The 17,108-nt window shown below is 36.5% G+C and overlaps 1 protein-coding gene across 1 annotated transcript; it reads right to left on the bottom strand.

Annotated features, from left to right (window-relative positions):
- Positions 1-958: 958 nt before the first annotated feature.
- Positions 959-12,854, bottom strand: NRSN1 (neurensin 1). Its single transcript, XM_087930950.1, has 3 exons — positions 12,707-12,854; positions 4,457-4,657; positions 959-3,536 (listed from the first exon to the last, which is right to left on the bottom strand). Exons 2-3 carry the CDS (start codon positions 4,646-4,648, stop codon positions 3,138-3,140), a joined length of 591 nt encoding a protein of 196 aa, XP_087787076.1. The 5' UTR covers positions 4,649-4,657; positions 12,707-12,854; the 3' UTR covers positions 959-3,137.
- Positions 12,855-17,108: the final 4,254 nt, after the last annotated feature.

Below are 17,108 nucleotides of genomic sequence, written 5' to 3'. Positions count from 1 at the left end.
ATTCTGGTGTTGCTTACAGAAACTGCCTCTCCATTAACCCTTATTACATTCTTCACAGGACTAGACTTCCTGTCTCTGGAACCTCTCTGGAGTTTTTTCCCCCTCTTTGGTGGTACTTTGCTTGTGTGGAGTGACCATTCAAAGTTACAATGGCACTGAAAAAAGTGACTTATGACCATTTTTCACACTTACAACTGTTGCAGCATCCCCACAGTCATGAGAGGCCAGGCGAGGAGATGTGTGCCTCAATGTGAGTGATATGGAGTTGGCCACGCCCAGCTAATAACACGGCCACCAAGCCATGTCCACCCAGTCACATGACCACCAAACCACACCCACCAACTAAGTCACACCCACAGAACCGGTTGTTAAAAAATTTGAATCCCACCCCTGGTCAACTGAACATTTAAAAATGTATCACAAATATCATTGACTGGCTCTGATGGTTGATACAGGCTGCTGCCAGCATCCTAGGTATCAACCAAGTATTTTCTTAAGATGTATGATGTTCCAAGTAGCACAGTCATGGCTGTCCCAAAGATACTTTTTTCAAAAGGCAACTGGATTTTCTTGGGGTTTTTTCTTTTTAAACTTTTCGCTTCTCATCCAAGAAGCTACTTCAATTTTATTGCAGAATTAAAGTCCAATTTCCTAACCCCCCAAAGGTGCTTCCAGAATATCATTGCAAAACTTTGTGTTTCCTTTCCCCAACTTCCATAAAATAAAGTTGACAAATTGCTCTAAACAATGCTCTTAGCATTGTTTACGTAATGTGTACCTTAATGTGTTTTGTGAATCCAACCAACTGTAACTTCTTTAATAAACTAAGGCTAAACATACAATGTATGAGCCCAATCATTAACTCCTAGGTGACACTGAGAACATTTAATGTATAAAACTGTTAAATATATATAGTTACAATTAACTAAAGAAATAAATAATTCCTTCATTAAGAAAGTTAGTTCTCAATAGTTTTATTAGTCCATTGGAAAAAATATATGGAATTGTTGGGGAACACATGTTGTCAAATAATACGAAGTTCACATTTTTTACATAGGTTATTTTTTTTATAGTTCCATTGATAAAAGGGTTGACAGTAATTGTCCCTTGAGACATGTATGATTTATATTTTTAGCGAAAAGGTAAAACAGTAAGTAAGCATTTTCACAACTGTTCTCAGCTTAAGGATAAACTTGTAATATCTGATTCTTCAAGATCAAACAGATTCAAAGAAAGATGGAAGAATATCTCAGACATCAAAATAAATGTGACACTTCCCGACATTCTTCCTACAACAGTCCTGCTGAAATTAATAATAAATCACAGATAGGGGTTGTTGATGGTGATTTTCACAAATGGAGTTGGCCAATCTTGCTGTGGCTTTCTCTCTGTGTGTGTATGTATGTATGTATGTATGTATGTATGTATGTATGTAATATGTATGTGTGTTTGTGTAGTGGATGTACTTGTTCCCACCATGACATTCTTCTTCTTTACTCCCTCTTTACTGCTTCAGATATCAAAGTAGATACAAAGTTCAAAGGCTCTTGCTCTTCTGGTTATTTGATGCTGTTGTAGTGTGTCTTTGATGACCCTGACATTAAAAGGAAGCATTTCCATATGCCTATGTACACTATAAGAGCTCTATGTACACATCCAAATGTGAGGATATTTTTATTGCCCATCCCTTGTTCTAATAAAACTGTGCACCCTGTTAGCACAACTAAGCCATGTTTTTTTCTTCATAAGGCTCAAGGCCAGACCTGCAATGGAGTTAATTAATTCTGTATTCCTTTCCATGCCAAAAACGGGGCACCTTTCATAATAGCCTTGGTGAATCTTAATAGAAATGGAGAGTTAAAAAAATAAAGATATATGTAGACTGAGGGATTGAGAATGACCCCAGAAAAAACTGGTTCAATGTAGCCTTTCTTTCAATGATTACAAACATTGTAATCTCTTTAAAAAGATGAACTTTTTTGATAAATATGATAAAATGGCTGGCCTTGAATAGCAATACCACTTAGACTTATATACCGCTTTATAGTGCTTTACAGCCCTCTCAAAACGGTTTACAGAGTCAGCATATTGCCCCCAACAATTTGGGTCCTCATTTTACCCACCTCAGAAGGATGGAAGGCTGAGTCAACCTTGAGCCTGGTGGGATTTGATCTGCCAAATTACAGTGAGAGTAGCTTTCAGTACTTCATTCTAACCACTGCACCACCGAGGCTCCATAGGAATACTATATATTTTAACTTAAAAGTGGCACTGTCATTTGCTACTGTAGTTCTATATAATGGTTGGGAATGAATTTGCATGGTGAAGCAAAGCTGCAGTGTGCAAGAGGATGAGATGGTGGTTTTCTGATTTGGGGAGTGAGGTTTTCTATGTTTTTAAAACAGTATTAAGCCTCTTTGAGAAACAAAACACACGCAAATTGTGTCCCCCTCTCAAAAGAGTGGCAAGCTGAAAATCACAATTGCACAATTGGGTGTGTGTGTGTGTGTGTGTGTGTGTGTGTATATATATATATATATATATATATATATATATATATATATATATATATATATATATATATATACACAGAATCACATGCATATGATGGATTTTTTAAAATGTTTGCATAAGGTGTGGTTCTGCTTGCACTCCAGGAGAATAAACATGTCTGACAGAAAGAGAAATTGCTTGCTTTCTGCTCTCTGATACATGCACACACATTCTATCAAGAGTTTTTGTGGGACTCTGACCATTCTTTTTGAACAGGACACAATTTAAATTGTTCACACTAAACAGACAGACATATTCATTATCTAAATAAGGAATAAAATATGTAACAAGGAAGAGATAAGTGGAGAAGAAGGAACCATGTTCTGGAAGGGGAGAGCCTAAATGGTCCTGTGGACCATTTTTTAAAAAACCCTTCACAACATACATGATAACGCTTTATTGAAACCAGTGATGGCTGAACCTTCACTTCCTTGTCACTCCTATAGATCTATCAAAATAGGGTTCCCCCACACCTGCTTCTTTTCCTGCTGAGTGCAGAACTGCCGCACTGCAAACCCAGGTTCAAGAGCTACTCAAGACCACCTTTTCAAATGCACAAGAAGGGTGTTTTAGGAGAGAGAGAATCAGGTTTCAGATAATGGCTGGATGTTTTGAACTTTGGACAACGTAACAGGTATCTTGGATTCTCCAGGTGCTGGGGCTTTTGTGACCGGGTAGGTCTGGATTTTCATCTCTGCTATTCTCTCTTTAAATTTCTGTTGCAGGTACTTTTCTTCTTTGGAGTAGCTTTTTGCAAACGCGGACATAAGTAAACAGGCTGCCATTGTGGTCCCTCCAATGCAAAATAATATTGCTCCTGCCAACTTACACACATCAAGGGCTCGGTTAAATTGGACAGCATGGGTATCCACTACCACAAAATCTTCTACTCCAAGGGCCTCAATTTTGGGGGTTACCAGAAACCCTACTACAAGAACTATGATCCCTGTCAGCATAAACATTGTCCCCGAGATGAGTCCAACCTGAAAAACAGAGAGATTTCAGAAATCAACAAGGCTATTTTCTATGCTGATGGCTTTTGATTTGTGGCTATAATCTTAAGCGTTAAACATATTTAATGTGTCACTGATATTTATAGTCACTTCTATGAAACTTGAGTTGCTTAAGGGCTTTCATCCTGTTGACAGTTGAATTTGTTCACTGGTGGAAAAGTTTGGGCTGAACATTCTGGCAATTGCTGTCTTATCACATCTAGAGAGTCTTGAGATCAGGGATAGCTGTCTATAAACAACTTTGTTATCAATACCCAAGCCCCATGAAAATCAATAGGGTCTTTATCGCCCTACCAACTATAGACATATCTAATAAGCAAAATGAACAATAAATAAATCACTGCATATATTTGAGAGCGTTTGATTTAATAAAAAAATATCCTTTCTATAAACGTTTGCATTTCTAACTTGAATGCTGTATTTTCCTTCTATTACTCTCCCAATGATAGAATTTGGGACAATTTATTCTGAAACACAAAGGATTGCTCTTTGGTCCAATATTCATTTTGAATATCTGATCTTTCTTATGTTCTAAAATTATTGATCCCTCTACCTTGAAGGAGGATAGTTTAGAAGACAGTGAGTTTAATGAAGATGGGCCTAGCTTGTATCTACCATTTGGCCTAATAGGCCACATCAAAGCCTTCCGGTTTTGAGCTTTCAAAATAGAAGGAGATTGACAGCTGAGAATAAATACATCGTGTATTATTGATTTATTAAACAAACACCCCATCTTTCCTCAAGCACAGCACTTAGGGCAAAGTAGTCATAAACTAGTTACAATGGAAATGCTAAAAACCCATCAGTCATTAGTGATTTTGGGTTGTGATGCTTTTGGAGTTAACAGTCCACAGATCTGCTGCAAGACAACTATTAGGTAGTAGCTGTACCTTCCAAAATGTAGAGCTCCACTTGTTGGGTGACCTCTGGATCTGAAAATCATCATCATACTCCCAAATGGATCCTGTGCAGTCTTCATAAAACTGATGCAGATAAGAGCGAACTCCATAGCGCTGGTAACCTCCCTCTGTGGAACCCTGTTGTCCCTGCTTTGATGCATAAATGTCAGCATACGCACTCATCCTTCCCACCTGCAATGAGACAGAATGGATACTGGGATTCCCACAGAGCTATAATCGAGTTGTGCCAATTATCAGAATGATCTTCAAAAATTATTAAAAACCTCACCAAAGAAATTTTCCAATGAGATATATTTAATGTTAGATATTTAGATTAGAATATATGGATTTTAAAACAACAAGCTTTAGTGTTCTTTCAGATCTTTTATTTTCTAGATGACTGGGTCAATTATTTAACCACCACCACCACCACCACCACCACCACTTTATGAGGGTTGTAGTGGATTATGGGTTGGACTTCCCTTATAAAATATGTACAGTTTGAATCAAAGCCTCAAACTAATCAATTTAATGGTGCGAGTTTATAGCTCCTACGGATTCTGAGTAGAGACATTAATCTTCTTTATTTTATAATTTATTATTAGTTTAATGATTATGCATTTTTATTTTATTACATTTCTTTACACCACCCAGAGTCCTCTGGGATTAGGGCAGGTTATCAATATTAGCTCCACCATTTAGGCAAACCAATAGCGGGCGTAGTGTGCTAACCATTAGTTTTTTAAAATATAGTTTGTTAAATAGGGCAGAATGTCAGGGTTAGCATAACATGCCATAAACTGTAGCTTAGATCAGTATAATTCACTTTTGTTCATACATTAAGCAAACTGAAACTATATCTTAGCATATGTTAACAAACTTAGTGAATCAGACATTCCTGACCATTGCTGACTTATATTTCTTCAAAATAAGAAAGTTTTTCATGTTTTTATAGTCACTGAAACAATGTCTGTATCATTCATAGTTCTTCTTTACTAGGATACCAAACTGACTTGCAAGAAAAATGCTTGCAGACTTTTAAAATGGAAATATGTATGTCATGTACTTGATCCATAAGATTCTTTATTGTTAATAAATACAGCACCTAAGACTCTTAAATTTTAAATCAATTCATTTACCAATAACTAAAATGTAATTTCGAGCAAAACCTGGTTGAGTTTATTGCATGTCTACTGGAGCTATGAATATAGTCAAGCACTGAACCATGAAAATGAGTTTAATTGGAAGAGTATAAAAATGTGAAGTGTGAAGATCAACAGAATCTCAAGTGAATCACTGTGCTTGCTATCTAAATCTGGATGTGATTTCCTTTTATAGATGTTCCCTGAAACATTTTGATTTAAACCAGACTACTGCTCACTACTCGTGTTTTTAAGTTTATTATTATAGTGGGTTCAGATGTCACATCCATTTCAAAACAGCCAGCCCTACTCAGGTAAACTACGATGGAGAAGAGTACCAGCCTTCATATTTAAATTACATGGAAATCAGAAGGCAATCACATTCAAATGACAGAACCTAGCATAGATCCTGATATTTTCATCACTATGACAACCATCCCCAAATGTTTCAGATTATATCAAGGTTCAGGATAAATATGTATTGTATTTTTCCAACCTCCTATGAGATATATTTTTGACTATCACAGAACAGCAATTCTGGATAAAATTTTGTTTTTCTGCTAAAACAGACTGATTCCTTTTTTTTTCTTTAATGTGCAACCACTTTTTCAAAAAACTTGAGTTTAGAAACCTTCAGAGAATTTCAAAGTCCATAACATTGATAGCTGATGTTATTCAAGTCTTTTAAAAACAATACTGAGAAATATTTGCTCTGATGTCCCATTACTTTCTTTTATCACGAATTGTCTTTTGAATGATCAATTTATCCCCTCAAAATGGCGTATGGACTTATTATGAGGATGGCTTGTTGCATCAGGACAAGGAAAGTGGTATCTGACGGAAATGGCAACCTGCATCACTCTTGCATTGGGATCATCAATCCTTAGTCATATCTTAGAGACAACCTCTTGTAGTTTTGGATGGAATAATGCGTTTGGGGTTTCTTTTTTTGAGTAGCAATAGTCATGAATACTGCATCTGAAGCAGTTACTGTATTGGCAAAGAATTCTGAAATATATTGAATTCAAATCAAAACTTGGACAGAGAGATATAATTATTTGTCCATCTTTACGTCTGCCCAACTGAATTATAGCCAACAAGTTCTTTGGCATAAGCCCTCTGTCATTTTAGCACTTGGTTCTTCACTAAAGGTTGGACTGAATGATGTTTTTTGGGGCAAGAGAGCTAACTACCTGACATTTTCCTTTTAAATTTTCCTACACCAGTTTCTCTAAATGGTTTTTTAAAGCTGGGGTTAGTAACCACAATTGTGTTTAATTTTCACTGTTACTGTTATTGTTGTACTTTAAATTATTCAGTTGTTTCTTGTTGTGAGATACCCAAGAACTCTGCACTATGTTGGCCTATGAATATGTTAATAATTATACTGCTGGTCTATAAATACTGTTAGTACTGTTAACAAGGCTAATAATAATGAATACTAATGAAGATTAGCATATGGCATAAGCTTTATTATTTGCACAATTGTCTATTGCAGAAGACACTATCTCAGTGATGTTGCATTTAAAGTACTGTCATATGACTGACCCTGTTTTTATTGCAACAGGCTACCCTTTAGGAAATGATATTTACAGTTAATTGAAAGTTGATTTAGCTATCATAGAATCATACTTGTCCATGTAAGTAGGGCATGGGATGATTATTTTTGCACTAGTTTGAAGTAGTGATAAATCAAAACCACGGTGGTGCAGTGGTTAGAGTGCTATACAGCAGGCCACTTCTGCTGATTATCGTCTGCCTGTAATTTGGCAGTTCAAATCCCACCAGGCTCAATGTTGACTCAGCCTTCCATCCTTCCGAGGTTGGTAAAATGAGGACCCAGATTGTTGGGGGCAATATGCTAACTATGTAAACTGCTTAGAGAGCACTGTAAAGTGGTATATAAGTCTAAGTGCTATTGCTATTTTCACTGGCAATTGGGCTTATTTCAATCTGCTCTGGGTAATGTGATAAGGCAATTAATAACCCAAACAAATGTTGTTAACTTTATCCATAGGCTGATGAAGCCCTTGCTGTGCATTTAACCTATTTATGCACACTTTAGCAACAGGCTATTCAATCTGACAAAGTTCACACACTACTACAGTGGAGTCGGTAACACATCTTTTATAATTGTTAATTTTGCTGTCTACAGAGCAATTGGAATTTCTTTAGACTCTAGACTTTCTAATTGGAGAGAAAGCAGTTTGTTCAAAAGATCACATAGTCGTTCTAATGTAGCATTTTACCTCTTGCCAATCTTCTATTTCCTTTTCTCTCTCCACCAACGAGAAAGAGATATCAACAACAACAATATATTTCTCTATAATACTGCACACATTTTCAATCTAATTCATTCTGAACAGCAGTCAATGATCATGGCTGCTCAATAATATCCCTTATTTTCCTGGTGGACATTTCTTGGAGGCAGTCAATCCCATATAGCATTATTTACATGCACTACTAGCAATATAATCTATCCTTAACAATAGGGTGTAATCCAGTCCATTCATCAAATAACTTTGTGAAGGGAACAATTCATGGCTCATGTAACAATGACAGATTCAGCTCTTGTTGATTAAACTTGCTTATTAAAAATTTCCCACTTGATTTTGGCTAAGCAATAGCATCCATCTACTGCTGAATGTCACATAATATGTAGGGATCCACAGCTATTGAGTGTATTCAATTTATAATGTGATCTATTGGTCCAATTGATATTCCATGTACACAAAGTTCAACTCAGTATACTTCATAATCCATTGCTGGGGCACTTTGGACTGGTCATTCTCTCTCAGTCCAACTTACCTCACAAGATTATTGTTCTGGGGAAAATAGGAGGAGGAAGGAGCATTAGGTACATAGATTATAAAAATAATAAGGATGGCTTTTTATAAAATCTAAATAAATAAATAAAATATTGTATTGGGGAATCATATAGGTATTTTAATTTTAATTCATCTAATTACATAAGACTAAAAATTAAATTTGTAGACAATGAATGCAAAAATTGCAATAACCATTGGTGGGAAAATGAATAAAAGCAGCTCTTCCAATATTATAAAATTATAAATAGATCGGTTAGGCTTAGAGTCTCCAAATTTGGCAACTTTTTGTGGACTTCAACTCTCAGAATTTCTAGCCAGAATAGCTAGCTAAGGAATTCTGTCAGTTGAAGCCCACAGATCTTAAAGTTATCAAGTCTGGTATAGATTATAAAATGCATGGGAAAATACCTTTATCTAGGGTGAAAAAAATAATATAATAGGTGATGAACCTGCCATTAGTGGAGTGCCATTATTGGAAAAAAACGCCCTCTTTAATAGCTTTAGGATGAATACCCAGAAAGAATTTCTGGAGGTACATTAATGGTTCAGACAGACAGAGTATACATCCATGAAGTTGAACTCATGGGAGAACCTTTCTCAAACTGTGTTGGACTGCCAAGCTCTGATTCATAGAGACAGATTCTTCTGAAGATCCATTTCTCTCTTGACATCAAGGACTTAATGCTCTCTGCTATCAAATTGGCAGTGCAAGCAATCCTCTCAATTGAGAAGAGAAACTTTGGTGCTGCACAAAGCTCACCTGCAGGTGATGCAGCCATAGTGTCCTGTTATAAGTGTGGACTGGCCAATCACAGAAAATGGAAAAGCATCAGAGCAAGAGAATGATTGCACTCAGAATGGTATATGAATCTTCTCTGAAAATGATGTACTATGGATTTGAACAAAAAAAAAAGGATTTGCTAAAGGAATTTCTTAAGTTAGCTCCCAAATCAACTGATTTCATAAACTTGTCAATATTCATATACCCTTCATCAGTGAATCCATTTCATAATATCATTTTATAAAGGCATTGATTTGCCTTATGCTTGAGCAAATGTAATAGAAACAGCCAGCAACAAATTGCATTAGTAATTTTAGCAGATGGAAGAAAGTAAATTGATCAGCAAAGTGGAGGGAAAATAAGCTGCCATAACTACAGAGGAAGAAAGTATCAACAGATGCCTGTTTTCACAGATGAACAATACACAAATGGAAAAATATGACAAATCATTTGCCTGTTCAAAGGAAAACCAATTTTCCAAAGGAAAAAAACAATTTTTAAATTTAATTGGTACAAATATTTATAATTATGGTAAAACAATAGTTTCAGTAAGGTCACCAAGAAATGGCAAAAAAAATGCAACCAGATTTTTAGGACATGTAGTTTCCTATTAGGTAATCCCATAGCATCTTCAGTTATCATGGTAAAAGCTGTCTTGAATGACTTTTTTCAGTATGGTTTTATTACAATGGTACATTGTAGGCGTAATAAAATTTGTGAATAAATCAACCATATACAGTATATAGGACAGAGTTAGAAGAAAAAGAAGAAAGACTAAAATGAATTCTTATAACTCAATCTGGAATTTTTTTATGAACAACTAGAAATCATTCTTAATTGAAACACTAAACTAACAGAAAAATTAACAAAACTTGTCACAATCAATGTATGGACAAATAAACTAGAGCTTTTTTTAAATGCACACTGCTCTTTCTGATCTATACTTTTATATTAAGAAAAAAATGCAAAAAGTGTGTTTTAGTGCAAATGACATTAACAAGAATGAACAGTTCATTGAAATTTTTTCTAAGCAAATCTCAGTGCAAATGATCTTATTCTCTACTCAAACAAGCAAAATTGTATATATATAATTTTAATAAGTTTGGGGTGAGAGCTTATATGCATGCATCTATTTTCTAAAGTACCATTTTTATTTCCATAGAATAGAACAAGAAGAAATTGATAATTGATAGTCAAGTTGATTTAAAACCATCCAGTTTTTATTTTTCAAGTAAAACCAATCTATATTCATACATCCATGTGTGCTCAGATTATGATTAATATACCTTTTGAGAGAAAAAAGTTACAGATAATATTTTCCATAAATTGACATTGAATAATTAAATTTGCTTGATTATCACTGTTATATACAGATCTTTCACTCCACATTTCCATTTTATTTTCAAGTTAAGAAAAGCTGAAACAAATTCCTTAATTCCTTTAGACATTTTAAATTTCTTTTTCCAAGGGTATTCTATATCCATTATGCTCATGGCTTCTGCATTTCTGCCCCTTTCCATAAAAAGAAGCAAGGTATATAGTCAGAGGAACTGAAAGAAAGATTCTTTTTATATTTAAAAAATGTTTTTCCTTTTAGCGATGGAGATGAGATACAAAGCATGAAAAAAGAGGCAAGGAGTTTCGAAGGACGCTATTGTCCCTGAGAAGGACAGAGAAGTCTTAGTGATGGCCACAAATGTATGTACCTCTACAGTTCAGTAGCATTTTACTAATATGGCAGTGAAAACACTTACCGATAATGCAAAATGTACTTAAAAATGAACCCTGAGATCCAACTGAGAGAGGCTACAGACAGTATTTTACTTATGATGCCATTGGCTAGTTATGTTTTCATGCTCTACAGAGCAATCACCATACCACAACAGAAATGCTTCTAAAAACTGTTATTTTATAGCTTGAGAAAAGAGAAAATTTCTGTAACATTTTCCCAAAAGTTTGATCAAGAAAACACTTTCTTATTCTAGCCAATGATACATAAAGTACATATTCCCCAAATGATTATTTTTAAGCTTAGAACCCCATACTGAATTGCCTGTGAACAAATCACAAAGCCTGCTGGAGAAATTGTGTTATCCAACAGCATGACATGAGTTATTGTACTACATATCACATTGCCCTAGCAAAATAATAATAATGTTTACAATAGATCTGTAATACATGAATGTAACTCAGGGAAAAAACCCTAACATGACAGCCAATACATTTGATGCAGAAGCCATTTTAAAAATGGGATGCAAATTTCCTTTTTGTAAATAATAACAGAAGTAGTGGTTATTATCTGTATGATCAGATATTTGATGAGCAGTCTTCAAAAATGGCAGAATATAATCTCCTTCTAAATCTCCTCCACTAAACTACTATTTTTTATTTCTACTATTTTATTTTTTTATTTATTTTATTTTATTTTTTATTTCTACTATTGACCTCACCCCTTTCCTAAGAGATCTGTAGGGGGCATGCATAAGCGCACCAACGTGCCTACCGTCCCTGTCCTATTGTTTCTTTTATTTTTCTTATATGTATCCATGTATTCATAACTATGTTTTTACTTATACCTATTATCTTGTAAGCAATTGACAAACCAAATAAAATAAATAAATAAAAATAAATAAACTCAAGGGGTTTGGAGTAATCTTAGTTTTAAAAGACATGGGAGGTCTAAATGAATTTATAATAAATGAATTTAGACAGGTCTAAATAAATGAAATACCGCCTTCCTGTAAGGAAGAAAAGGAGCAATTGGGAAAGAAATCCACAACTAGTAGCTTTTGCTGTCTTTTTTAGAGTGTTAAATTTTCTCCCGCCATATCCTTCATTCACTCTGTTCCTGTCGCTCCCAAGCGGGAGCTGTCCAAGGTGCCTGCAACGAGTTCTGCAAAGTGTTCCAGTTGACCTCCTAGGCCCTCGTTTATTTATTCTTCAACGTCAAACTTCTTTTCCTCTCTCTGATATTTTTCCCCACATAAAACCTTTGCAGAGTCTGGCTCTTCGAGAACGGTTCGCCTTCTAAACCCTTCCTTTCCATTTTGTCCCGCCTCGCTCTTCCCCGCCTCGATCGACCTGATTATATTATTTTTGAAAACCGGGAAGCCAGTCTGGAAAATAAAAATACCGCTCAAACAAAGCCAAGCAACCGCGCTTTCGAATCTCCCCAAATCCCAGCCCGGGCTGGAAACAATTGTCTTTCTCTTAAAAATAGCCATGAATTCATGATCACTGCTCTGTTCTTTTGCGTTTTGTCCCTTCCCCTCGCTACTTTTTTTTTTCCTTCCCAAAACTGTAGGATGGAGTTGCTCGCCCAAAGTCAACCCCGCGCTTTGCATAGCAGAGATCTCCCTCTCCCAGCTCTGCTCTCTGGGCAAGGTAGCCTGGCTTGCTTCGAGGGTCGGATCAGGCAATGGCGCGACGCCAAACAAATCGTCAATCGGAGCCCGGGTGCGAGCGGGCTGCGGTGTACAAAAGCGGTTACCTGATCCGCCTCTTCTTCCTCCGTCTTTCCTACCGGGCGAGCAAATGCAGCCGGGTTAGCTGCAGATCTCTCGCTCGGTTGCCATCTCTGTTCTGAGCTGCTCCAGCCTCAAATGCCACGTATTATTTACACCCCGGTGCCTGCGCACTGAGAGTCACGGCGCGTTAGGCTCTGCAGGAGGAGGAGGAGAAGGCGGAGCTGCCTCTGCCTCTGCCGCCGTTTCCGAAGACCGCTCGGCCGGCCTCCGTGCCTGTCGCTCGTTAGGCAGGCCTCCCTTAATGGGCGCGACGAAGGCTTTTTCCATCGTCTTAGTGCCCAGTCTTAGCTCTTTTTAGGGTACACGACTGGTAGATGATGAGCTGTTCTCTCCAGCATTTGGCCGCATGCCTCTTGGTCCCTCTGCCTCCATTGATCTCACCACTCCAGGTCCCCACAGCCCACAAAATTCTTCCCATCGCCCCTGTCAGAGGCAGCAAGAAGTAGTGGGTCATACGTGCTATTTACACCATGGTTATATCACCTGCAGGTGAAGTTTGTGCAGCTTCAAACATTCTCTTCTCAATTGAGAGGATGGCTTGCATTGCCAAGTTGATAGCAGAGAGCATTCAGTCCTTGTTGTCAAGAGAGAAATGAATCCTACGAATCAGAGTTTGGCAGTCTTTACTTTAAAACATTCTTTCTAACAATTTTTTAGAAAGGGGTATGACAAAATAACAGAGCTGAAAGGGACCTTGGAGGTCTTCAAGTCCAACCTCCTGCAAAAGCAGGAGACCCTATAACCATTCCTTCTTAAAAACCTCCAAGGATGGAGCACGTAATGCAGAGGGCATAATGTGGGACTTGCACTGTTGTTGTTCAGTGGCTAAGTTGTGTCTGACTTCATGACCCCATGGACCATAGCATACTGCCCCCCACATCTTCCACTGTCTCTTGCAGTTTTCCCAAATTCATTGTGTCAATGAGCAAAAGGGGTAAATGTTTTGGAATGGTCTTTGCAATCACCACAATATTATTCATAACAACATATATCGACAATCTGTAGGGTGATTCCAGACATGTAATACATACAAAAAGACCCAGGAATATTTCTGAAGTAGAATTATGTAACGAAGAGTAGGGGAAAACATTCAAAAGAAAAGCCAGAAAAAACTCTTAGCTGCCTGCAGAAATCATTTGGGAACTGCTATTTCTGCCAAAGAAAGTTTCCAAACCAGTGGCTGGAAAGATATTCAAACCTTTACATCCATCTTAATATGTTGTTATTTTGCAACTGTAAACAACTGCATACGTAGGCATCCAAATTTGCAGAAAGGCATCTGATTGAACTATTTACCATTTAGGGGCTTGGTTAATTCCTGTTTGCTTACAGAGTCATTAAAATTTGACCAGAGCTGCCCAAACTTTGATATGCAACTGAACAATTACCTTAACCAGTGAGTAGACTTTAATAAAGTAGCAATATTTATTTACTCTCCATTAGTACAAGGTTTGGCTCAACAATGATTTCATAAATAAGTCACAATTGGCTGGGTTTACATATTATATTAAGCCAAAGACCTCAAACTGCCCAGTAACAGTGTGATGAGTAAACCCAGCCAATATCTGTTGGCTCCCTTTACCCATGTGCCTTCTTATGACTCTCAAACCATCCTGATGCATTGGTGAGATAGGATTTGGCTTTGTGGGAACGAAATTTGTTTAGAAGGAGAATATTTGATTTGTTCAGCACTAAATTCTCCAGCACATACACTAATCTGATTAGACGGTTATTTCTTGTATTTGTCCCTAATCATTTTTTTTTAAAAAAATGGCTATTACATTGGCCACTTTACAATCCTTTGATACAGGAATCACTGTTAGGATCTTTGAAGATCATTCATTTCATATTTGAGTGAAGTAATTCACTTTTTAATTCAATCTGGAGTGCCTTCATTCAGTTTCTCCACATCCTTAGCCAGTTTTAGTTTGCTCTCATTTTTCTTTTCATCCAACTGTCCAGTTGCCTCCTCTGGCTGGTTTCCAGTTTCTAACATATTTAATAATTTATTATAGTGTTTTGTCACACAGCCAGCCAGATGTTTAGACTTGGATTTGGCCTTTTTATCTGCCTCTTGAGTTCTTGCTGGGGATCCGGGATAGGCAGATGGTTGAGTTGTATGTTATTATGCTCCTCAAAATATTGTGGTTTTTAAACACATCTGTGCAGGCATTCCTTACTGACCTGAAATTGGTCAAAATTTCTGTTTTCTGAAATGTGCTTTAGAAGATATTAACTTGCTTATAAAATGGGATCATGATTTGAAAGGCCAACTTTTCATTTGTCAGTTTAAGCATGCAATATATCAGATTTCTTTGGTCAGAGAAGGTAACTTGGTTGATGAAAAACATATCAACTTCTGGATAAAATCTCATTCCAGTTTGCTTTTTAGTTGTTCATCTGTGAAATCCAGTAATACAAATTAATTTCATTCTTTTAAGAGCTATAAAGATCTGGTACTACCATGTTAAAATTTCTGAACTGATTAGAACTTGTGAACCTGCTTCAGTGATTTTATTTTTTAGTAATATCACATTATTATTCCCATTTTGGATATGGGGTTGTCACTAGAGGTATCTGGAATACTGTATCAGGGCAGAAACAGAATGGATGATCACAGTTTTCTCTATCTTCTTGTTGCCATATAAAGGTCACATGGATTTTTGCACTCAGAATTGGTATGCCTTAGCCTTAGTCCGGTTGCTCTATCTTTATGTTGCATTTTAATGTGTTTCCTTGCCCAAGGAATTCAGGATGGTATGCATGATTCTTGTCTCTCAATTAATTATATTCTCACAATAACTTATAAAATCGGTGAGACTGCTAAAGAAATACTGCCTCCAAAATGCTCTGGGAGCACAAGCTGGATAGGGATTTAAACCTTAGTTTTTCTACTCTGAATCTGGCTTCCTCACTATCTTGCCCAGTTTTCCTTGTAAAAATCTGCTTGATAAGATTCTATTCAAATGAGAGGATAAGCTTTTAGGATTAGGCAGTTTTGAATTACACCAGTTTCCACCAGTTGTTACAGATTAACAGCCATAATATATAGAGACTTCTTGTGGCTAATCTATTTAAATCAGTCTTTTCCAAACCTTCCGCTCCCTGCGTATGTGTTGGATTACAACTCATGTCACAATGACATGTGGCATGATAGAAATTGTAGTCCAATAAATCTGGAGAAGGAACTGGTTGGGAAAGCTGTTAGAAGCGTTTAGATTTTGTGACGAGAGAAATTCAAATAGGTGCATAAATGTAAATGTAAACATCTGATAAAATGAGCATCATGCTGTTCCCTGGATAAAGAGCTGGGCTTCTGAGTATTCTTTATTCATAAGTCATTGTCAGGTGCAAAGGATCAGGACCGTACATTAAGTTGCAGGACAAAAGATTTATTCAGGCCTATTTACAACAATCTAGTCAACTAAAATGGTGCCAGATAAGAGTCAATAGATTCAAAATGAGTTGGACTTGGATCATTTGTGGTGTTGTAAGGACTCTAAGATGATAACATGTTTAACTCCACCTCCCAGCTCTGCCTGATCTTCTCCTACAATCATTCTGTATGTACATTCTTACTTTGTGTATTTACTACTAGGATGTTTTTTAAAATAAATAATCTCTTACCTATCATAGACAAATACAAAATAATATTAGAAACCTTAAATTTTATAAAAGAATAACATTATAGTGTCCTAAATCAATATTACAACATTTAAAAGGGCCAAGAAGAAGAACAAGAAGAAACATGCATTACCAGAGATCAAATCCGCATGATTAAGTTCAAAATAGAATTCATATTGGAGTATCATTAAATGGGATTAGGCTACTTCATGGGTAGAGGTTTATCAATTGTCATTTATTTATTTTACAAATAACTCAAGGCATATCCAATATGTCTTCTTCATCCTATTTTCCCAACAACAACAACCATGTGAAGTGAATTGGGCTGACAGAGAGTGGCTGGCCCGAAGTCATTGAGTTAGCTTTCATGGCTAAGGCAGGACTTGAATTCACAGTCTCCTGCTTTCTAACCTGGTGCCTTAAATACTAGACAAAACTAGCTATCACACTGGCAGTAATAGGTAAATAGAGCTAGAATCTCAGACTATGGATTAATAAAACAGTTAAAAAGAATAAAATCAAAGGCCAATTACTTTGCTTTGTTTAAGCATTCGACTAATGATTCTTAGGTATAGGATCCTGGATCTGAGGGGTTTTTTGGTTTCCAATAGGAACCCAGTAAAATTTGCCCAAGACATCTCTAATTTATAGTAGTTAATAACCTTCAGCAATATAATCTTTTCTAACACATAAACCTCATACATTTATGTCTATTTAAAAAGTGAATCCTTTTGAGTTCAC

The sequence above is a fragment of the Pseudonaja textilis genome, chromosome 3 (assembly GCF_049901715.1).
Source record: "Pseudonaja textilis isolate UNSWEBS1 chromosome 3, rPseTex1.2, whole genome shotgun sequence".
In the NCBI taxonomy this organism is placed as follows: domain Eukaryota; kingdom Metazoa; phylum Chordata; class Lepidosauria; order Squamata; family Elapidae; genus Pseudonaja; species Pseudonaja textilis.
Note: the sequence above shows the minus strand (reverse complement) of the source record. Positions and strands in the feature narration are given on the sequence as shown.